The sequence below is a fragment of the Typopeltis vanoorti genome, chromosome 3 (assembly GCF_054136105.1).
Source record: "Typopeltis vanoorti isolate ZY-2024b chromosome 3, IOZ_Tvanoo_1.0, whole genome shotgun sequence".
In the NCBI taxonomy this organism is placed as follows: Eukaryota; Metazoa; Arthropoda; class Arachnida; order Uropygi; family Thelyphonidae; genus Typopeltis; species Typopeltis vanoorti.
Genome location: NC_143551.1, coordinates 145,973,575 through 145,994,756, shown reverse-complemented (window position 1 = coordinate 145,994,756; position 21,182 = coordinate 145,973,575). Strand labels below are relative to the sequence as shown.

Here is a 21,182-nt window from a genome sequence, read left to right as displayed (position 1 = left end):
TCTAACATCTAATGAAAATTTTGATGTCTTTTCATTTAATATAAAGTAATCTAATATTGATTTCCATCCTCTTGCTGCCTAAGTATATTTATGTATGTCTTTATGTTTATAGAAGGAATTCATTATTTTTAGGTTATTATAAACTACAAAGTCAATCAATTTTTTACTATTTCTGTTTAGAGTGTGTTCTCCATGTATTCCTATATTATTATTAATTTTTGTGTTTCCAATTCTTGCATTTAAGTCTCCTGCTAAAATTATATGATGATTTTCCTAGCAATCTGCATTAGGTCTCATTCCAATAAATAATTTTAGGATACTGATGCCAAATCCATTCAAGTGCAAGCCATCCCTCTTATATAAGTCTTTTCTGCCATCAAACTCACACTCATTTCTTTTACACAGCTTGTGTGCTTCATTTGATATTGAAACTCTCCTTCTTAATCCAGTAAAGGACTAACAATATTCACTTGCTCACTCTTCTTTCTCACTTCTTCCAGCATTCCTTTTATATCCTCTCTCAGATTGTATTTATCACTACTTAAATGATTTCTCCCTTTGAATACTACAATTTTTTTAAAAAAAAAATTCTTCTTTCTTGATTGCACTAGTCACATCATTAAGTTTTCCTCCTGGAGAGTTCAAAATAGTAACTCCATCATCAAGTGCAAGTTCAATTTAATTTTGGAAAAAACTACTGTACCATGCTACTTATTTTTTTCTTACTTTCTATTTGACTGACTTTATTTTAAATATTTAAGAATACTTACTACAAAACCAACTGCAAGCAGTGTATGAAACAAAATCACAAGCACTAATATAATAACAGCAACCTGAAAAATAACAAAATATTAAGCTGTATTTTATGAAAAACATACTGTGACAAAAGATATCCAAAATTAGAGAAACCAGAACTTCAATATAGCAGCTTTCCAGTGTAGTAAGTAATGTAAGACCATAACAATAAAAACATTTATTTTTACATTACTTACTGTACCACTGCTTTTGATGCCTCATATATCTACTCTATAATATAAAATGATAAGCCTTTTTTGTAACGTTTTTGTGTCACGTTTTCTGTCAAGTTATTTGAAACATTTTGAAACTCAGGGGCTACCCTGAGTGTCGAGTCTTCAAATTCGAGTCATCAGAATTGAATTCAAGTTGAACCGGCCTACCAGTCCAAAACTTGGGGGGGGGGCACCATAGGAACCTCTTTCAAGTCTTCAAAATTCGAGTCATCAGAATTCAAGAAGAACCGGCCTACCAGCCCGGAACTTGGGGGGTGGGGGGGGAGTAGGTGGTGCCCTCCTAGTATATATATATATGCATGCATACATTGAAGTTCTAGTTTAATTCATAACAAATCTTTTTTTTTTTTTTTCAATTATAATTTATTTATTTTTTTTTTTATACTGTACTCAACTAAGGTTCACATGTAGTAGATTAATAAACAATCAAAAATAAACAAAAAGCAAAAGGCAAAAATAACAAAATGTGACTTCAGTTGAACCAACCCAATATATAATAAAAGGCATATATGTAATGCATAACTTTATAAAGGTAAAGATTCTTCTTCTTCCTCATTGCATGAATTTAGGCTAGGTAGCCTGTTTCAGTCTCAGACCAGAATTTCATAGGTTTGCCTCTGTTTTTTCAATCCTTTGGTTTGTAGTTCATCTTCCTGCATATTTTAACATACGCCATTTGTTCTACATGCTTTTTCAATTTGGTTCTATATTTTTCTATTGCTTCTGTTATTGGTGTTTTTGGTTTAGTTTTTTCATTTCTCTTTTTACCCAGTTTTGAATAACTTGCTATTCCTCTCATATATTTCATTTCTGTTGCAGTGATTCTTTTCTACTCTCTCTATTACTGTTCATGCTTCACTATGCTATGTAATATTGGTTTTGATAAAATATTATTTATTCTTAGTCTGCTTTTTGGTGATTATTGCTGGCCTTAATGTTTTGTTTATTATTATGCTCAGACCTCCATGGAGTCAAAGATTCATTGTGGGTGGTCCCTCTGTTATACACACAGTTCATCATACTGTACTTTGAATACATTCACATTCTTTCAGACAACACATTTTCAGGCAATGAATTCACCACTCTTCATGCACAAAACCAGCTTCTCATTCCTTTGCTCACATCCTCCTTATACAGTTTCCAGGGATGACCTCTTGTTCTCGCTACCCCCCCCCCATCTCTCACCATTCTATGGAAAGACCTCTTCAACATTACACCGTACAACTTAATACATCTCTAATATATCACCCTCCTTGTATTCACTAGACTATTTAATTTGTATCTTCTCAACCTTTCTTAATACTCAATATCCTTCATCCTTCTGAAAACCAAATTACCAAATCTGTGCATGGTATTCCATATGTAGCCTAATCAAGACTTTATACGATGGAACCAGACTCACCTTATTTCTATAAGTCAGTGTCTTATAAGTCAGCTCCTATAATTGCTAGATGTCCTCTTTTTTGTTTTTATTCTTGTTTTTAATAAACTTTAACTCCAATAGTTATGATTTTTGTATATTTTCTTTCCTGCTTTAGCTATCTCTTCTCTTCCAACCCTACAATATATTTGTATATAATGTTCTGATTTTTTTGTTCCTATTAATTTTTTTTTGTTTGTTTCAGTGATTATTGTTAAATCAACTTTTGCCTTCTTTAGTTCCATCTAGTTCTTTTAATGTGTGCTATATTTCTGATTTTTACATTTATCAGTTTTTAGCAGCCATTATCCAGTCCTGGGTCTTTATCCAAAGAGCTGTCCAATGAAATTTCTTTGGAGACTTCAGTAATATAATTTCCTTCGTGATTATCAGCCAAAATCAGGTACGTCTGGTAGTAAGGTTGCCACTTTGACCTTCGGACTGGCACTAGGAAAGGCATTTCCTCCAACCCTTAAATCAACAAATAATAATAATAACATTAAGTAACATTTACTGATGATATCTTTTCCATGCACTATCACCTTGCAGATAGAAGCAGAATCTATAGAAAAGATAGACTTCTATTTGGGTTTGTAGGTCAGATTTATTTCAAACTGAGTTATACCAACTAGTTTTGCCAACTATAGCTGTTGGCTTCATCAAGGTAAAAGATATATAGATGCAAGACCACTTAAACGCTAAAACTGTAAATGAACCAAATATAATTGCATTTTTACAAAAAACAGAAGAATGCGTATATCACATGCATAGAGCGTGTATGATCTCACTTGTTATGTAGGAACGTTCTATAATTTGTAGCAAAATTTAATTCTAGCAAGTTTAAAGATCTAATGAGGGTCTTCGAGATCTCGGGCAGAATTAATCCTTGGTTTCTATTTAGGTTTTGTTTTGTTATGAACAAATAACTGTTGTGGCTTCTTTTATCATTCGGGAGCGGAAATCCTCCTCTAAGTAGGGCATGGAGCTTTTGCCCCATTCTATGGTATGGTTTGTCCTAGAGAAATGAAAGGCTAACCCCGATTTGTCTTCTCTATTATTGTTTACGTCTCTTATGTGTTCCTTTTTCCTGATTTCTAGAAGTCTAAAAATCAGGAAAAAGAAGGTGAAACTAGTTGGTATATCTCAGTTTGAAATAAATCTGACCTACAAACCCAAATAGAAGTCTATCTTTCCTATAGTTCTTGTGGTCAAAAATAACCATTTCATCATTAAGAAGCAGAATCTATTATTGCCATGGAAACATATTTGACATTTCACCTCCATCTTAGTCAAAGAAACAGTTGTTAACAATGCATGTTGACAAATTCAGGGGCAAAGTTCCAAATCATAATTAATGTATTAAGTATTGGGATTATCACCATTCCATGTTTTGTAAATAACTGAGAAACTACACATGGTTTTATGCTTTGAAATTTAACTGAAACGCATTCATTTATAATTTCATTCAAAATTGAAATTATAAATGACAACTTATATATTAAATGTTAAGAAAAGAAGTGAAGTGTAATCACAGTGAAAAAATAAAAATTAATGTGTGAAGAGCAAAGAATTTCATAATATTTTTTGGACACAGAATTGGTAAGATGATTTACTAGATATCTTCAATATATAAATTCTATGTTAATTGCTGTTCAGAGAGTTCAATCTCAAATGTTCCACATGAACCATCTAAATATATAGATACCTTTTTCTTCTCTTCCTTTAAAACAGGCCAAAATGTATGCAGCAAAACAGATCCTGACAGAACAGCCCCTATAATAACAAGCATCCACTGAAGCCATTCAATTTGAATTGCCCAAAGAATCTAAAAAATAATAAAGTTAGCACACATTAGGTAAAGTCAACTCTCCCTATAGAAATTTACTTGTCATAAATAATAACAAGCTCTGTCAAATATCAAAAAGCAACAATACTATTTTATAGGAAATCCAACCTTCTACTCCAGGACTACTCCAGGAGATAAACAATTCCTTTGCTATTTGTTATGAGATTGTTTCTATAAAGATTTTTTTTATTTCATCTCTATAAAGAAAGATTTTTATACTCCAAGTGTTTAGTATTTACACAAAAGTTCAATTCTGACTGCTGCAATGACTTAACTGTTTCTTTTAGAATCCGGAAAATCACTGACTCAAGACCCAATTCAAAAAAATATACACTTTAAATAAAATAACATAACTACAAAATACTGGATCCTAGGCCTTCTAAAATAAATCTATCTATATTTTAGAGATTTTCTTATCCAAAAATATTAAAGCACTCATTCTCTGAGTGATTTTAATATTTTTGGTATAATAAATTTAGTTTAATCCTTTATCCAAGTGCAAGCAAACAAAGTTTGCACCTGAATATATCTTCAGGACTGAGGTAAGGTGGTGCAACACCAGGCAACTCTGAGCAAAGGTGGACCAAGCTCTTGTCACTCCTTGTCTCAGTATCTCCCATAATGCAAAGCACATCTCCTTTTGGATATGTATACTGCTATGCATTAAAGGAAGGGCCACAACCCAGGTTGTGGCCCTTCCTTTCGACCTTTGGGTAGTGGTCTCGTCAGTGGAAGGCAGACCCAAATGTGGAGATACAAAGGCAGAGCAATAGGAGTCATATTTACCTATACGAGTTGCTAACAGGTGTACCACCTTATTATTGAATTACTCTGGATTTAGAGAAAGATTTTGGAAGTTTATTTTGCACTTGGTTAGACTATAATAAATTTAGTTTAATCCTTTATCCAAGTGTAAGCAAACAAAGTTTGCACCTGAAAATATCTTCAGGACTGAGGTAAGGTGGTACAACACCAGGCAACTCCGAGCAAAGGTGGACCAAGCTCTCATCACTCCTTGTCTCAGTGAAAGCTTGGTCCACCTTTACTTGGAGTTGCCTGGTTGCACCACCTTACCTCAGTCCTGAAGATATTTTCAGGTGCAAACTTTGTTTGCTTACACTTGGATAAAGGATTAAACTGAATTTATTATAATCTAACCAAGTGCAAAATAAACTTCTAATATTTTTGGATAAGAAAATTTTATAAGAAAACTCATTCTATTACTAGATTGTTTAACATATATTTAATCATGTCTGCCAGACTAAACACTTTGTTTTCACAATAACAAAATGTTCATAGTCAGTTTCTTTGTTAGGGCCTTTTCCAAAAATATTTAACATTTTCTTCTTCTTTTCCATGGGATCTTTTCTTATTGCCCTTATGTAGCATACAGTATTATTCCTCCTGTCTCACTGAAGTATAAATATTCTTATCTCTTGCAGTCCTATTTGATGCACAATTTACTAATTTTTGTACCAGAGAAAAAAGTTTCTTCTACTACTTTATAAACAACACATCTAAGTAGAGCTCTTCATGTTAAACTACTTTACAATTTCAAACTTCACCAATTGCTTTTTCCATAGAAATCCAGTGTCCTTAAGACAGAAGATGAAATTTTCCATTCGGTTTCCTCAAACATTCAATTAGAACACTGCCTCCAATATATTTCTTTATAAACTAAACACTAAATCAACAAGTGTTTAATTTATAAAAGTCTCAACTCCTCCAGTTTAAAGACTCACAGTTCTACAATTCCTTTTTGGAATCTTCTATTAATATTCTCTCGACTGTCACATAAAACTTAAAAAGCTGTCTAAGAAAAAAATTCTCCAGCCTGCATTCTTAAACTTCCATTAGCTCTCTCCTGTTTCCCTTGTTACCCCCCCCCCCCTCTGTCAATCACCCATCAAATGCCTGGGCGGGCATGTGCACTCCATGTAAATGGCAAGCGAGAAGTTACATATAATGGCTGACCCATTGTCTTTGTTAGCTTAACAAGAATGTCTTTTCAAACACCACACCTAATATTTTTAAATTACAACAAAAAGGATTGAAGGTAACATAATTATCATAATCTAGTAAGTACATCAAAATTTCAAATGATTTACATTTCATTTTGACAAGAATCGCAAGTGCCAATAATACATATTATGAAACCAAAACTAATAATATACTAACAAACAATTGTAAAAATATTCATAATTATGATTATTTTTACACACTCCAACAAACAATTCCTTTGCTCTCAAGTTTATTATAGTGAAAGTAACTATTTTCAAATATGTTATTAATGGCAATTCATTTTTATTGATGAACCCAGCAATATAATAATATTAATCTATTTTGCATAATCATTTCCTGGTGTATGTCCCAAAAGGGTCTACCATATATATACAAGTCCACCATAATTTTTTAAGACTGGTTTCAGAACTAAATTTTTTTTTTCAACACAGTCTATTATTTAATCAGCTGTTACATTTTGATGTTTTTAAACCCTCCTAAACGCATTTATCCACACACACACAGCAGTTTCTTACTGGACCATTTTCCTATTATTTTTGTTTCAAACATTTGATTTGCAAATTTTTCTTTAGTAATTTGTATTATAGTTCTGCAATTCATACCATCTGTTCCCTCTCCTAATTTTACTCAGAACTTATCTGTGATTGCCTATCTTTGCTTGACTGTTTTATTTCTAATAAAACTCTCAAGATCCATTCGTTAAAACTGGATGGAACATTATACTGTATACTAATAACTTGGTGTTTTGCTGAATTTCTCCACCACTCAATCCATCAACTATGCCAATGTCATCTACTATCTACCACCACTAGTATTTTCACAATCACAAACATCCATGCTCATGGCAGGATTCGAACCTGCAGCCTTTTGGATGGAGAGCAGATATGCTAACAACTTGGCCAACCAAGCTTAAATAGTACTACTTATTCAATTATCTCTTTCCATAGTTAATTTGCCTTCTTCACTAAAAACTACAAAGCTACATGTTAAAAGTTAATTTTCACTTGGTTAGACTATAATAAATTTAGTTTAATCCTTTATCCAAGTGTGTGCAAACAAAGTTTGCACCTGAAAGTATCTTCAGGACTGGGGTAAAGTGGTACAACACCGGGCAACTCTTTGCAAAGGTGGAGCAAGCTACCAACACTCCTATCTCAGTATCTCCCATAATGCAAAACACATTCCTTGCAGATATGTATAATGTTATGCATTAAGGGAAGGGCCACTACCCAGACTAGTTTCGACCTTTGAGGTCTCTTCAGTGGGAGCCAGGCCCAAGTGGAGATACCAAGGCAGAAATTTAGCAAGCATTAGCAAGGTCATCTCCTCCTACAGGAGCTGCCAAACGGTGTAGCACCTTTTTATTAAATTACTCTGGATTTAGAGATAGATGTTAAAAGTTTATTTTTCATTTGGTTAGACTATAATAAATTTAGTTTAATCCTTTATCCAAGTGTGTGCAAACAAAGTTTGTGCCAGAAAGTATCTTCAGGACTGGGGTAAAGTGGTATAACAAAGTTGTACCACTTTATCCCAGTCCTGAAGATACTTTGTTTGCACACACTTGGATAAAGGATTAAACTAAATTTATTATACAAAGCTACAGTAGACACTTATCAAAGTAAACTCCTAAGGACCACAGAAAGTTACAGAGCAAAGTTTGCTATACAAGACATATCTCCCCACTCCAACTCCATTTCCATGAAACAAAAGAAATTACGGAAAACAGAAAAAAAAAATTGGGAGAAATTGTATGCTGAGAACAGAACATAAAGGACTGGCAGGAACCAAACAAAGAAAACAAAACGTGAAAAAATACAAATATAAATAATAATGGGAGAGAGAAAAATAAGAATGAACTAGAAGGATAGGAAGTTATAAAAATGAAAAGGCAGAATTGATTTTTTGCAATTCACTACAAGTAGATTTTGCTTGATTGATAATTACCAGGTTTTTAACTTATATACAACTGTTTATTTATATTAGATGTATTTCCTCTAGATGTTTTGCAGTCGATATTCATTTTAGACAAATTATGGACTCTACAATCATGTTATAAATAATAATTTTTAATTTCCCAGACATTTTAATTTCTTGGTATCTTTAAATTAAAGATACCAAGAAATTATACTTGACCTTCATATTAAGGTTGAAATGTTGGGAAATTAAAAATTATTATTTATATAGTACGCACACAGATTCGAGACCCTTCGACACTTCTGTGCATGTCAATAGAAGGAGAATCCATTCCAATAATAAAGTAATCAATCAGTATTGTGGGATGAGTTGTTTATTATTACACATCAGAAAATTAACTTCTCTTTTATAATCATCGTAGATAACTATGTTGATTGTATAAGAGATGGAAAATTTTACCTATAAACCACATATTAAGGTTGAAACGTTGGGAAAATTAAAAATTATTATTTATATAGTACGCACACAGATTCGAGACCCTTCGACACTTCTGTGCATGTCAATAGAAGGAGAATCCATTCCAATAATAAAGTAATCAATCAGTATTGTGGGATGAGTTGTTTATTAATACACGTCAGAAAATTAACTTCTCTTTTATAATCATTGTAGATAACTATGTTGATTGTATAAGAGTTGAAAAATTTTACCTATAAAGCACATGATTTTGCGTGTTGGCGACCAATTCGTACGTCTTTCATTTTTCTCCCCTTCAGCATGAATCGACTATTCTTGGCGCCAAGTGAAGATCTCTAAAGCGTGGGCATACTATAACACAGTTGTAGAGTCCATAATTTGTCTAAAATGAATGCTGATCATCATGTAACACTATAGGAAAGGATGCTGGCTATATGGCCATCAGCATAATTGGGAGGTTGAATTTAAAAAAAAAAAATTAAACCACAGGACATTGCTGGCACAGGACAGAGTTTACACAACAATGGAGAGACTGCACGTAACATGTCTAATGATACTCGTGATTCAACTATCATTCCAGTCTTTTCAATTTATAGATATTAACTTAGGTTGTTATAAAATGAAGAACTGTGTTTTTTTTTGTTGTTTTTATTTATGTTATGCAACCTCCTGAAAATGCTGTTAGCTATATAAACAGTGAAACATTTAGGGGAAATATGTCTAGTATAAATAAGCAATTGTATATGAATTAAAAACCCGGTAATTATCAATCAGGCAGAATTAATGTTTAAATTCTTTTAACATCTTTTAACCTTAAGAATTGATCCATAAGGTTCCCAATTCTTTATATTCTGTCAGCAAATGATGATGCTGTTATATCTGCTTCTTCTTTCTTTGTCTTTTTGTGTGTGTCACTTTCTTGTTAATTTTCTATCTTAAATCCTTGTCATACCAACTAAGCCTGAAATCTCTAACCTATCTCTCTGGGGCTGCTTCTCTATTCAGAACTCTGACAAAATTTATTTATTTTAGCTGTGATGAAGATTTTAGAGAAGTTGGTAAGAACTTGTACACTGAAATGGGTTGACAAACAAGCTATACTTTGCAAGGAATACCATGTTTTGTTTTGTTTTTTAATGTGGATACCCAGAAAAGGTTTTTGTAAATTCATAATACATTCGTATTATAGGTGGGCTAAGGGATTTTTTTTTCTATTTTTACATTTTTTCTACTTTTTTTTGTTTACTTTTTTTGCACAATCTGGAAACTCCAATCTAGAGAACAAACATGAAACTTTTTCAAGCCACCTCAGTCCTCCAATTAGCAGGTGGTGATCTAACACTGGGCGATGAAGTTCATCTCATACTTAAAGACAATGACAAATATCCATACCCTTGGTAGGATTCGAATCTCTGACCTGTTGGCTGGAGAGTGGATACACTATCCACTTGACCAACTAGGCAGGCAAAGTTTAATAATAAGAGATCATATCTGAGCGATCTACTAATAATTTATAATAATGCTACAGATGAAGCAAATAAAAGGAATGGATATACTATGATACTGTTGGACTTTGCTAAGTTATTTGACAAGATACTACATGAAAGGGTTATACATAAATTGGAGGATATGGGACTGGAATATAAACTATTGACTTAGATAAGCAGAGGACTGACAGAGATGTATTAGAAAAATACACCAGTGGTCACCTTAGATCTGATAGATTTAAGGTGACCAGTGGTGTAACCTAAAGACATCCTTGGGCATCTGCTATTCAATCTGTACAGTTTACTCAATGTTTGCTGATAATGCAATGGCAATCAGGGCAATCAGGAATGTTACTAATATACAGTACTTATAGAATGATTTGAATGAGATGGAACTGTGGACAAATGATAATGATTAACAATTCAATTCAAGTGTAAAGTAATGTACTCTAGCATGATGAAATTTCCAATGGCATATTATATCAGTGAGATTATGCTTGGAAAAACTGATGAGACTAGAGACCTTGGAGTTACATATAGGAAGCTGAAGTCCAAAGGTCACATAGCAAAAATTGCAAATATAACTCTGAGGATAATTGCAATCCTGAAATGAACACTTACATTTACATTATAGACAAGGAAGACAATTTGCTTCTTTACAGGGTTGGTCTTCTGGGTTCCAAGGGTAATAAAAAATGACAAAGATGATATCAAAAACATAGAATGTTTTATACACACACACACACACACACACACAGTCAGCAATCCCTCAATTAATGCACCCCAATTAGTACATCATTTTTTTTTTCTATACCCAAATTCGATTAGTGTGCCTATATATATTTTAAAAATAAATGTTACAGATTTTAAAAATTTTCTCTCTATACATTTTTTATGGCTAACTATTTTAAAAAATTACTCACCAGGATGAAATAATTTAGTTACCGATTTAAAACATTTTACAAAGTTATTTTTTAATGGCATACTACACTACTTCCATATACACTATGTTCTAAATTTATTGCCAAAATTTATGTCATCTGCTAATTACATAGCATTTTGATGATCATATCTCATGCCTCCTTTGCAATTGTTTTCCTTGTTTTTTTTTTGTTTGCTTTTTTATTTTCAAGTATTTTCCTAACCTTTAATCATAAGTAAAAGAATTAGTGAGAAAAAAGTGGAAGTGTGAAAAAGATTCAAAAAGTATTCTCATTGGGAGAAATTTGAAATAATAAAGAAAAATGAACAAGGCGAGTCCAGAGCAAAGATAGGAAAAGAACACAAAATGGGTGAATCAACTATAAGAGTAATTTTAAGCAAAGCTGATGAATACAAAGAGAAAGGTAAGACTGCGTCAAGTTCATCATGCATGCACTCGAAATCAAAGTATTATAATGATTGAATTAGAGACTTCTTTTTATATGGATCAAAGATTGAACCGAAACAGATCCTGGTAAGCACTGACCTTATTAAATCAAAAGCATTGTTTCTTTGTAACCTTGGGGAAAAAAAAAAGAATTCCACGCTAGTGCTTGGTGGTTTGAGCATCTCAAAAAGAAAATTACCTACATAATGTTCTAATCATAGGTGAAGCTGCAAGTTCAGATAAGGAGGTGGCCACAAATTATCCAGAGATTTTGAAGAAAATTGTGTAAGAAGGGGGCTATTGTGACCAACAAATATTTAATGTCGATGAAACCAGCAATGAAAAGACATTCGCTTTTTTTGGAAGTGAATGCCTTCCAAGACTTTTCTGGCCAAATCAGAGAAATCTCAGCCTGGATATAAAGTCACAAAGTCGAATGAAATTACTGCTAGCAATATGCGAGCTATTTGGAAGAACATTCTTCCACATTGTGCAAATGATTTTAGAGGCTTTTCAAATGAATCTAAGTTGATTAAATCTCATTCTGAGAAACTTAATGATTCTGACCTGCTACGTTTAGATGCACAGTGGGAAGATTGTGAAGAATATGAAGAAAATTTAATCACTGACAAGCCCAAAGAGATTTCACAGAAACAAATTGAAAATATTTTTCGTGCAACCAAAGTTTTTAAGAAGCAATGCTTAGAGGCTGACCATGGTGAAGAGAGAGAGAGAGAGAGAGAAGCAGTAAAATTTGCAGAAGAGTAGAAGAGGTAATAGGGTCATACCATCAGTTGTATGAAAAAAAGAAACAGAATGCTCATCAAACTACGTCAGATCAATTCTTTGTTAAGAAGAAGAAGAATAAATTTATATTCTGATATGTTTTACTGTCTTTCAAGCTTCATGGTTTTCCTTTAACTAGACCCAGAGAGATATCCTAATTCTTTTATTAAAAAAATTAAAGGTCAAAAAAGAAGTATGAGAAACGAATTATACTTTTTCCCATAGGTTATCATAGGTTGCATGGCATTTCTTGATGAGTCCTTAGCTCCCATGGGAGAAGGGGAATCTCTGATGATGACATAATTTGATAATGCTTTTTAGAGATCAACAAAAGCTAAATAGGAATCCTTCTTATATTCAATTAGTGCATTTTTGATTAATGCGCCTGTTTTAAAGAACGCATTAGTCGCATTAATCAAGGGATTGCTGTGTATATACGTGTGTGTGTGTGTGTGTGTGTGTGTGTGTGTATATGAAAGGTGGGAAGAGGACAAGGGGTATTTTTGGAATTAAGTTTGTGTGCAGTTAAGAAAGGGGATGAGAGCTAGATTTTCCTCTCCTAGAGCAATGAATGGGTGGAACAGTTTGCCTCTTGAAGTGGTGAGTACATCTAGTGTGAGAAGGTATGACAGCTGGTGCAGATGATGTATGGCATTCCTTGATGAGTCCTTGGCTCCCATGGGAGGAGGGGAATCTGATGATGACATAACTTGATAATGCTTTTTAGAGATCAACGATTCCTCTTATATTGTCATTTCTTTGTGCTTTTTTTAAGATAGAGATCTGTTCTTGGCAAATATCAGTTTTTTATTCAACTTTTTTGTTATTCATATGCATTTTTTTTTTTTTTTGAAACAAAAAAAAAAAGGATATAAATTTTTCCTTGGACAGTTAGAAAATTCCCCACAATTCTTAAATTCTTTCACATTTCCCTTTTGATAAAATGGAATGATGAGAGCTCATCCAATTGCCTGGTATTCTATTTTGGATCAAGCCTTCTGAATTACAGTTTAACCAGCGCAAAACTTTTCATATTATCATAAAAAAAAAAATGTAAGCACCTTTTCATTAAAGTTACATAAAAATAATGATACAACATATGGTTTGAAAGAGTAGCAAAATAGTAACTATAATATTTCAATGAGTATTATTAAAGCTGATTCAAGTTGTTATTTGCTGTCAATATGTTTTTGTATCTTCATTATAAAAGCAATAAATGTTATACAGGAATACCTCGATTATCGCAGTTATTGTTGCCATGAAAAATATCGCAATAATCAGGATAAATAATGCATGATCATTGCCAAGGATTTTTCAAATCTATCAATTATTTTATATATGAAGTAAAAAAGAAATGTGTTAAACGTGTTAAGTTAAAAATTAAGGTTCATTTAGAAAAACAAGATTATTCTTTAATCTTTATTTATATATAAGGAGTACATACAGCACATACAATTATTCTTTCTTGGATAAAAATTGGTGTAGAATTGTCTGGTGGAATTTTTTCTTTCTTTTTTTCTTCGTATAAAACTCGGCAGCAACAGATGGAATTTTCAATTTCCTGACGAACTTTCATTGATTGCTCGAGATTAGGATCACTGTTTAAGATTTTTTTATTTAAAATTTTCAGTAATTCTAAACATTTCGTCCATTTCTTTGAGGGTAAATTCCTTCAGTGCCATGTCATTTTGTTCATCATTATCATTGATTTGAGCATCGTAAGCACGCTCTCTCTCTCTCTCTCTCGAGGTTAATTAGGTCTTCATCATCCAGCTCCTTATCATGTGACTGAAGCAGGTCCTGAACATTACCTTTTTCAATTTCTTTTAGTTCTAGATCGAAGCCAAGTTTAATTATGTCATTGATAATATGGGTTACTTCATTTTCAAATCCTTTAAAATCATTTGCACAATGAGGAATAATCTTTTGCCACGCTGCTCTCAGGTTGCTAGACGTTACTTCCCTCCATGCTTCCTTGACATTCTCAATGCAATTTTTGATATTGAATGCCTTCCAGAATTCTGTCAAAGTCAGCTTCATCTCCTGTAGTCTTTTCTATTGCTTGTGAAAAAGTTCTTCATAGGTAATATGCCTTAAAGGATGCGATTACACCTTGATCCATTGGCTGGATGATGGAAGTGGTATTAGGTAGTAAATAAATAACTTTTACATTTTTGCACAAATCATGCTGTTGATAACTAGGTGCATTATCTAATATCAACAAGATTTTAAAATCAAGATTAATGACTTGCAGTACCTTTCAGCTTCAGGACAAAAACAGTTTTTAAACCAATCCTCATAAATAGTTTTTGTCATCCAAGCTTTTCTATTGAATCTCCAATGAACAAGGAGAAAATGTTTATCTAAACTTCTAAGCGGGCGAGGATTTTGTGAACGATAAATAAAGAGAGGCTTCATCTTGTAATCTCCAGAAGCATTGCCACATAGTGTTACACACTCCTTTGAAATCTTGTAGCCAGGCTGTGATTTTTCATTTTTTTTAAAAATGTTTCACTGGGCATTTTTTTCCATAATAAGTCTGTTTCGTCAGCATTAAATATCTGATCATCGGTATAATTTCCTTCTTCAATGATCTGTTGCAATTCACCAGGAAAACTAGCTGCTGCTTTTTCATTGGCACTTGCAATTTCACCTTGTACACGAACACTATGAATGCTCGATCGATTTTTGAACTGATCAAACTACCCTGAACTTACAGAGAAAGTTTCTTCCACTACTGACGCCGAATCATTTTCGCTTTCTAATTGTTTTCTTTTTAAAGTTTCAAACAATTGAATGCTTTTGTTTTTATAGTCACTTGACTAAGAGGAATTCTCTTTTGGTTACAATCTCCTATACACACTGACAATAGCATTTCCATTTCAATCATAAGATAGCTTCTGTTTCTCGTAGTTTGGGACCCAGACGAGGTCGATGCACTGTGTCCTAGTTGCTTATAGTTTGCAGCGTCTCTTGCAATTTTGGCTTTGGTTATGCCTGCTTCATACTTATTTATCACATGCAACTTATAAGTTGATCACTCTACATTTCTTCTTGATAGCTGTAGACTTGATATCAACCTTGTTTCTTTTAGCATTCATTATAGGGGTAAATAAGAAGAGAAATAAATATCCACATGTACTTCAGGCAAAGGCAGACAGTTACTGATGAGTGGTGAGCAGGCACCGTCGGATAAAAATGAAGCGCTACAAGAGAACGATACCTGGAGAGTGGTGACTTGAACTGGTTGCATATGTAGTGGACCATATCTTGCGACTGCAATAATTCGAATTTGGAGCGCAATAATTGGAATTTTGGTATCAAATAAACCGCGATAAATCGAGAATTGCGATAATCGAGGTATTCCTGTATTTTGATATTTGGCAATGCTCCCATCATTTTGAAGAACAATGTATGGTTTGTCTTGAAGCTGCTGTGATATTACACACAACTCCAAATGTCATGGAAGATTCCATTTACTGTTTCCCTATACAAAGAAATTCCATTAGTTGTAAAAAAAAAGTTCAGCTTAGTTATCCCTTCTATACAATTTGAGCATATGAGATTTTTTTCATTTCTCTTGCACAGATTTTATGCATGTTTATCTTCCCAGGAAGAAGAAATGTTACTTTGTTCCTGAACCATATTTTCGACATGAAAATTTTTTTGTCCCTGAATATGATCCCACACGCCCACTAGTCAAAACATATAACTTTGAATTTGTTGTTATCTGATGAAATAACTGCAGTTGATAAGACTGAAGAGCTAGAAATGTTCGACGAATTTCTGCAAAATCATGGTACACTAAACTCACAGCTAGCTAGATGTGTTGACCCTCATGGACTATGCAGAGGAGATTCCAAATAAGATGATTACGAGGGTGGTCTGAAAAGTTCTCGGCCTCAACCATAGATGGCAACACTATCAGCAAGATTTTTTTTTTCTAAAGTTGGTACATCTGTCATAAACATCCATGTGAAATTGCAAGTCATTCTGTCAAGTAGTTCGTTTTATACAGCTGTCTGAAGAAAAAAGTGTTGTCTGTATCCCTTGAAATGGATAAAATTGAGTAACATGTGGTTATAAAATTCTCTGTAAAAGAAGGTTAAACGCCTAAAGAAATTCATTTGAATTTCTTTAAAGTTTATGAGCACTGCCCTCCTTCATTTTTGACAATTAAGAAATGGTCTGTTGAGTTTAAACGTGGCCATACCAGCCTTGAAGTTGATTCATGTGAAGGATGTCGTAACAACACCAGAAATCATTGATCAAGTGCACGATATGGTATTGGATGACTGGTGAGTCCAAGTGCATCAAATTGCTAAGACTATAAGCATTTAAGCATTTCAAAAGAACGTGTAGGATATATTTCGCATGAAGAATTGCAAATGAAAAAGCTTTACGCAAGATGGGTGCTGCGCTTGCTCACAGAAGATCAAAAACGCACTCGCATGAAAATCTCTGAACAGTGCTTGGAGCATTTTAACAAGAATAAAACAGATTTTGTGCAATGATTTATTACTATGAATGAGACTTGGATTCACCATTACACACCAGAATCCAAACAGCAGTCAAAACAGTGGACAGAAGCCAGTTGTTCCATGCCAAAGAATGCAAAGTGGGTACCATGAGCAGGAAAGGTCATGGCATCAGTGTTTTGGGATGCTAAAAGCATTTTATTTATTAATTATCATGAAAAGGGTAAAACAATAAATATTATTCTGGGGAATATTATTTCAGCCTTTTAACCAGACTATACGAAAACATTCAGGAGAAAAGACTCGGTTTGCAGGATCTTTCATCAGGACATTGCACATTAATGTTCCCATTGCCAAAACACCACAAAAGTGTTTTGGCAATGGGAACATTAAGGGATCTGCACTATGAATTGTTCAAACATCCACCCTATTCCCCAGATTTGGCTCCCTCTAACTTCTATCTCTTCCCAAAACTAAAACTCTTCCTTGCTGGTCAGCGTTTTTCTTTGAATCAAGAGATGATTGCAGCAGTAGAGGGATATTTTGCAGATCTTACTGAGAACCACTACGGGGACAGGATAATGGCACTGGAGCATCGCTGGAATAAATGTATTAGTCTTAAGGGAGATTATGTTGAAAAATAATAAAAACAACCACCCTCATAATTGCTTCCTTAATCATACTTAATCAGTCTGAACTCTTCACAGATGCAACTGGTCTGTTGATAACACTTCCCATCTGAATTCACAGATGAAGGATCAATCTGATACTTTCTCCAGCTGAGATGCCATCTTGCACCGATGTTATGCTTTAATAGCAAAAGTTGAAATTACTTCTTAAGTGTACATGCAGTAAAACTCTTAGCTGCTCTTTACAATAATATAAAGTTCATTTTTAATGCCTATATATTTCCTTGTGAATAAATGTTTGCAACTGCTTAGCTCATTTGTAATATCAACCTGTATACTGCCAAATTGTCAGCCCACACTAAAGAAAGGGAAGAAGCAAATCCAGATTTTACTTCAGAGTAGTGTAACTGAGAAATATTAATGTGTGTGTGTGTGTGTGTGTGTGTGTGTGTGTGTGTGTGTGTGTGTGTGTGTGGAGGAGGGGTATAATCCCATCTGAATTCACAGATGAAGAATCACTCTGATACTTTCTCCAGTTGAGATGCCATCTTGCACCTATGTCATGCTTTAATAGCCAAAGTTGAAATTACTTCTTACGTGTACACGCAGTAAAACTCATCATCAAATTCCTGACATGTACCCTCAAGGTGGGGTATAAGATATGATAGTACTACTTGAAAAATTTACATCATTACTAACTTCCTATCTACAATTTTCCTCCAAATCAGTCTGTTACTTGTCAAGACTCCAACATTATCAGATCTTATATTTCTATCATCTAAGGCACTTTTTACTGTATCAATCCACCTATATCTTGGTCTTTTTTCTGCCAACCTGGCAGAGAACACAAAAACCATGAGAGTGAATATCACTGTACTAAAGCAAGCATGGAAGACTAAAAATTCAGTTAACCTGAAATGCTGTATAAATATTTTATGTATGTAATTCAGTTCAAAATATCACTTAACTGGGGCTGTCAAGCCTTCCAGTTGTAAACTCTCAAAATTTCATATAGACTTCCTTTGTATAGGTATGGTTGCAATTAAATGCAGTGTAGTAATAATCAGCTAACCATTTGCTTGTAATAATTTCTTTCCTTCTATTATGATATAAAAAGAAAATGATACCGTGAGAAGATATGAAAGAGTTGCTAGTACGTGTGAAAAAGAAGAGTGAGAAAGTAAAAGTTGTGAGTCAAGCAAAGGCAAACAGCTATAACTGTGAATGACTCAGTGCACAGATTGTGTAGGAGGAATTGTGTGCAGTTTGTGGATGTGTGGAGTGAGTATGATGGAAGGAAAGATTTATATAAGGTAAAAAGTTTGCATTTGAATGGATGTGGGATCAAGGAGTGTTGATCCCAAAGGAAATGATATTGTTCAGTGAGAGTCAGAGAAACTAGAATGTTTGTGGAGGGAAGCAGGTGAATGTGGGTCCAGGCAACTTAGAGATCAGTAAGTAGAGAGTGATCACATCATGCTGAATGTAGCTCCCAACTTTAGTGGACTAAAGTGTACTTGGACAAAAGTTACAAGCATTAGTGAGACTTAGTTGACTGAGGATGATATAGTCATAGGAATAGAATGCAAAAGATATAGATATCTTCAGAGAGAGAGAGAGAATAGAAGGAACAGGATGGAGGGGGTGCTAATGATAACAGAAGACTTGAAGCCAAAAAGAGCTGAAGTACATCAGAAGGACAGGGATACAGAAGGCATCCGGTGTGAGATAGAGGCCAACGGACAAAATATACAACTAGTTGCTACTATAAACCAGGGGGGGTATAAGGGTGAATGTAGATGGCATGCAGTGGTAAATTAGCAAGATGAGTGCAGGTTAAGTAATTATTATGGGGAATTTCAACCATGGGGACATAGATTGGGAGGAGGAATGGTCACAGGCAGGGAAGGAAATAGAATTTATACAGCTGCAGAGAAATAATTACCTGAGATAGCAAGTAAAGAAGAGGAGACAAGGTTCAAGAGTACTGGATCTGACCACAGCATCAAAGAATTCTATAGTAACCAATCTAGCTTTGCTGCATCTACTTGGGGAAACAGATCATGTAGTCTTGACCTGGAAGACTGCCAAATATGCAGAATTTTCTGTTAAGAAGGGAATTACAAATATGTAAGGGAAATATGTGGAATTACAAAACAGGTGATTATGAGTTGAGTCCAGGAGAAGGTAAGTAACCAGTGGTGTACCACAGAGCTCAGTATACTTGGTACTCTGTTGTTTAATTTGTATATCAATGATATAGGAAATGATTTGGCAAGAAATATTCAGTTGTTTGCTGACAATGCTAAATTGGGAAGAGCAATGGTAAATGAAGGTGATGCAGAAATCCTGTAGGAAGACTTAGACTAGAAGTATTGACTATCAGTTTAATGCGGCCAAGTGGAAGGTGATGCACTTTGGGAAGAGGAGATCACAAGCTGTGTAATATATTGATAGAACTGAACTGCAGGAAACTGATGAGGACAGAGAATTGAAGTTCAGAGGGCATATTGTAAAAGGTAACCAACAAAACAGCACATTAGATTACATGACTGCTGAAGAACATGCTAACAAGTAGAGATAGAGAAGTTATTATTTCCCCTTTATAAAGCTTTAATAACCATATCCAGACTAATGTGTGAAGATCTGGTCACCTGAATTCTGTTGGGGGATGATGGAGGGGGATCCAGAGGTGAGTGACAAAGACTGTGGCAGGTCTATGGAAAGCTCCCTATGAAAATAGAGTAAAGGTCAGCAGGTTTCAAAAACTGACAGGCAAAAAAGAGGAGTCATGATAGATTAATATAAGTTAGCAAAGGAGTTTTACAGGATTAATGCTGAAGACTTTTTTTCAGCACATGGTAGGAAGGGAGAGAATAAGGGGGTCACCCATGAAAATTATGTAAGAGAGTGGTTAGCAAGTTTTAAGGACTAGGTTTTTTTGCTGAGCAATAAATACAAAATGTTATATTCAGGCAATGACAATCAAGGAAAAGAAGGAGTAGCCATAGTATTCAACACAAAATACGAGGCTAATCTTCTTGAATGGCAGTCAGTCTCAAGTAGAGTAATGTGGGCAAATATGAGAATGGAGAACTGGACAATGAGACTTATTTGTGCCTATGGTCCCACAGAAGGTTCTACTAAGGTAGAAGTGGAGGAAATTTTTTGAGGCTTTAGAAAAAGCAACTGACACAATGAAAAATGAAAAGTTGGTCCTTGTTGGGGATCTAAATAGCAGAGTAGGAAATGATTGTGAGACATACAAAAATATTTTGGGAAAATTTGGAGAAAAGAGCAAAGCTAATAATAATGGCAAATATCTGTTGGATTTCTGCTCAGGACATGGACTGGTTATTACTAACACCATGTTCCAACATAAAAATGTGCACAAATTCACATGGAGAGAAGAGGCTAGGAATAAGAAAAGTCTCATTGACTATGTTATTGTTGATAGTGATGTTTTCTCCCTGGTGCAGGACACCAGAGTGTACAGAGGATTTGAAATTGGAAGTGATCGCTATTTAGTCTTGAGCAGGATAAAATTGAATTTCATATTGAAAAGAATAACATGTAAGAAAGTTTTAAAGTGAATAAAAGTTGAGCAGCTCTCAGATGTGAACTGTAGGCTAAAATACACAAAGATTATTGAAGAAAAAATGAAAGAGTTTGAGAACAGGAATCAAACCTTGGAGATTCAGTGGCAAACTCTGAAGAAAACAT

The 21,182-nt window shown here is 34.1% G+C and overlaps 1 protein-coding gene across 1 annotated transcript in view; it reads right to left on the bottom strand.

Annotated features, from left to right (window-relative positions):
- Positions 1–21,182, bottom strand: part of LOC150108637 (protein YIPF1) — a 69,676-nt gene that overhangs the window by 12,219 nt on the left and 36,275 nt on the right. Inside the window, exons 7-8 of the mRNA XM_090416096.1 lie at positions 4,157–4,276; positions 771–833 (exon numbers count right to left, since the gene is read on the bottom strand). Coding sequence (XP_090272222.1) covers positions 771–833; positions 4,157–4,276 — 183 coding nt within the window. The remainder of the gene's footprint in view (positions 1–770; positions 834–4,156; positions 4,277–21,182) is intronic.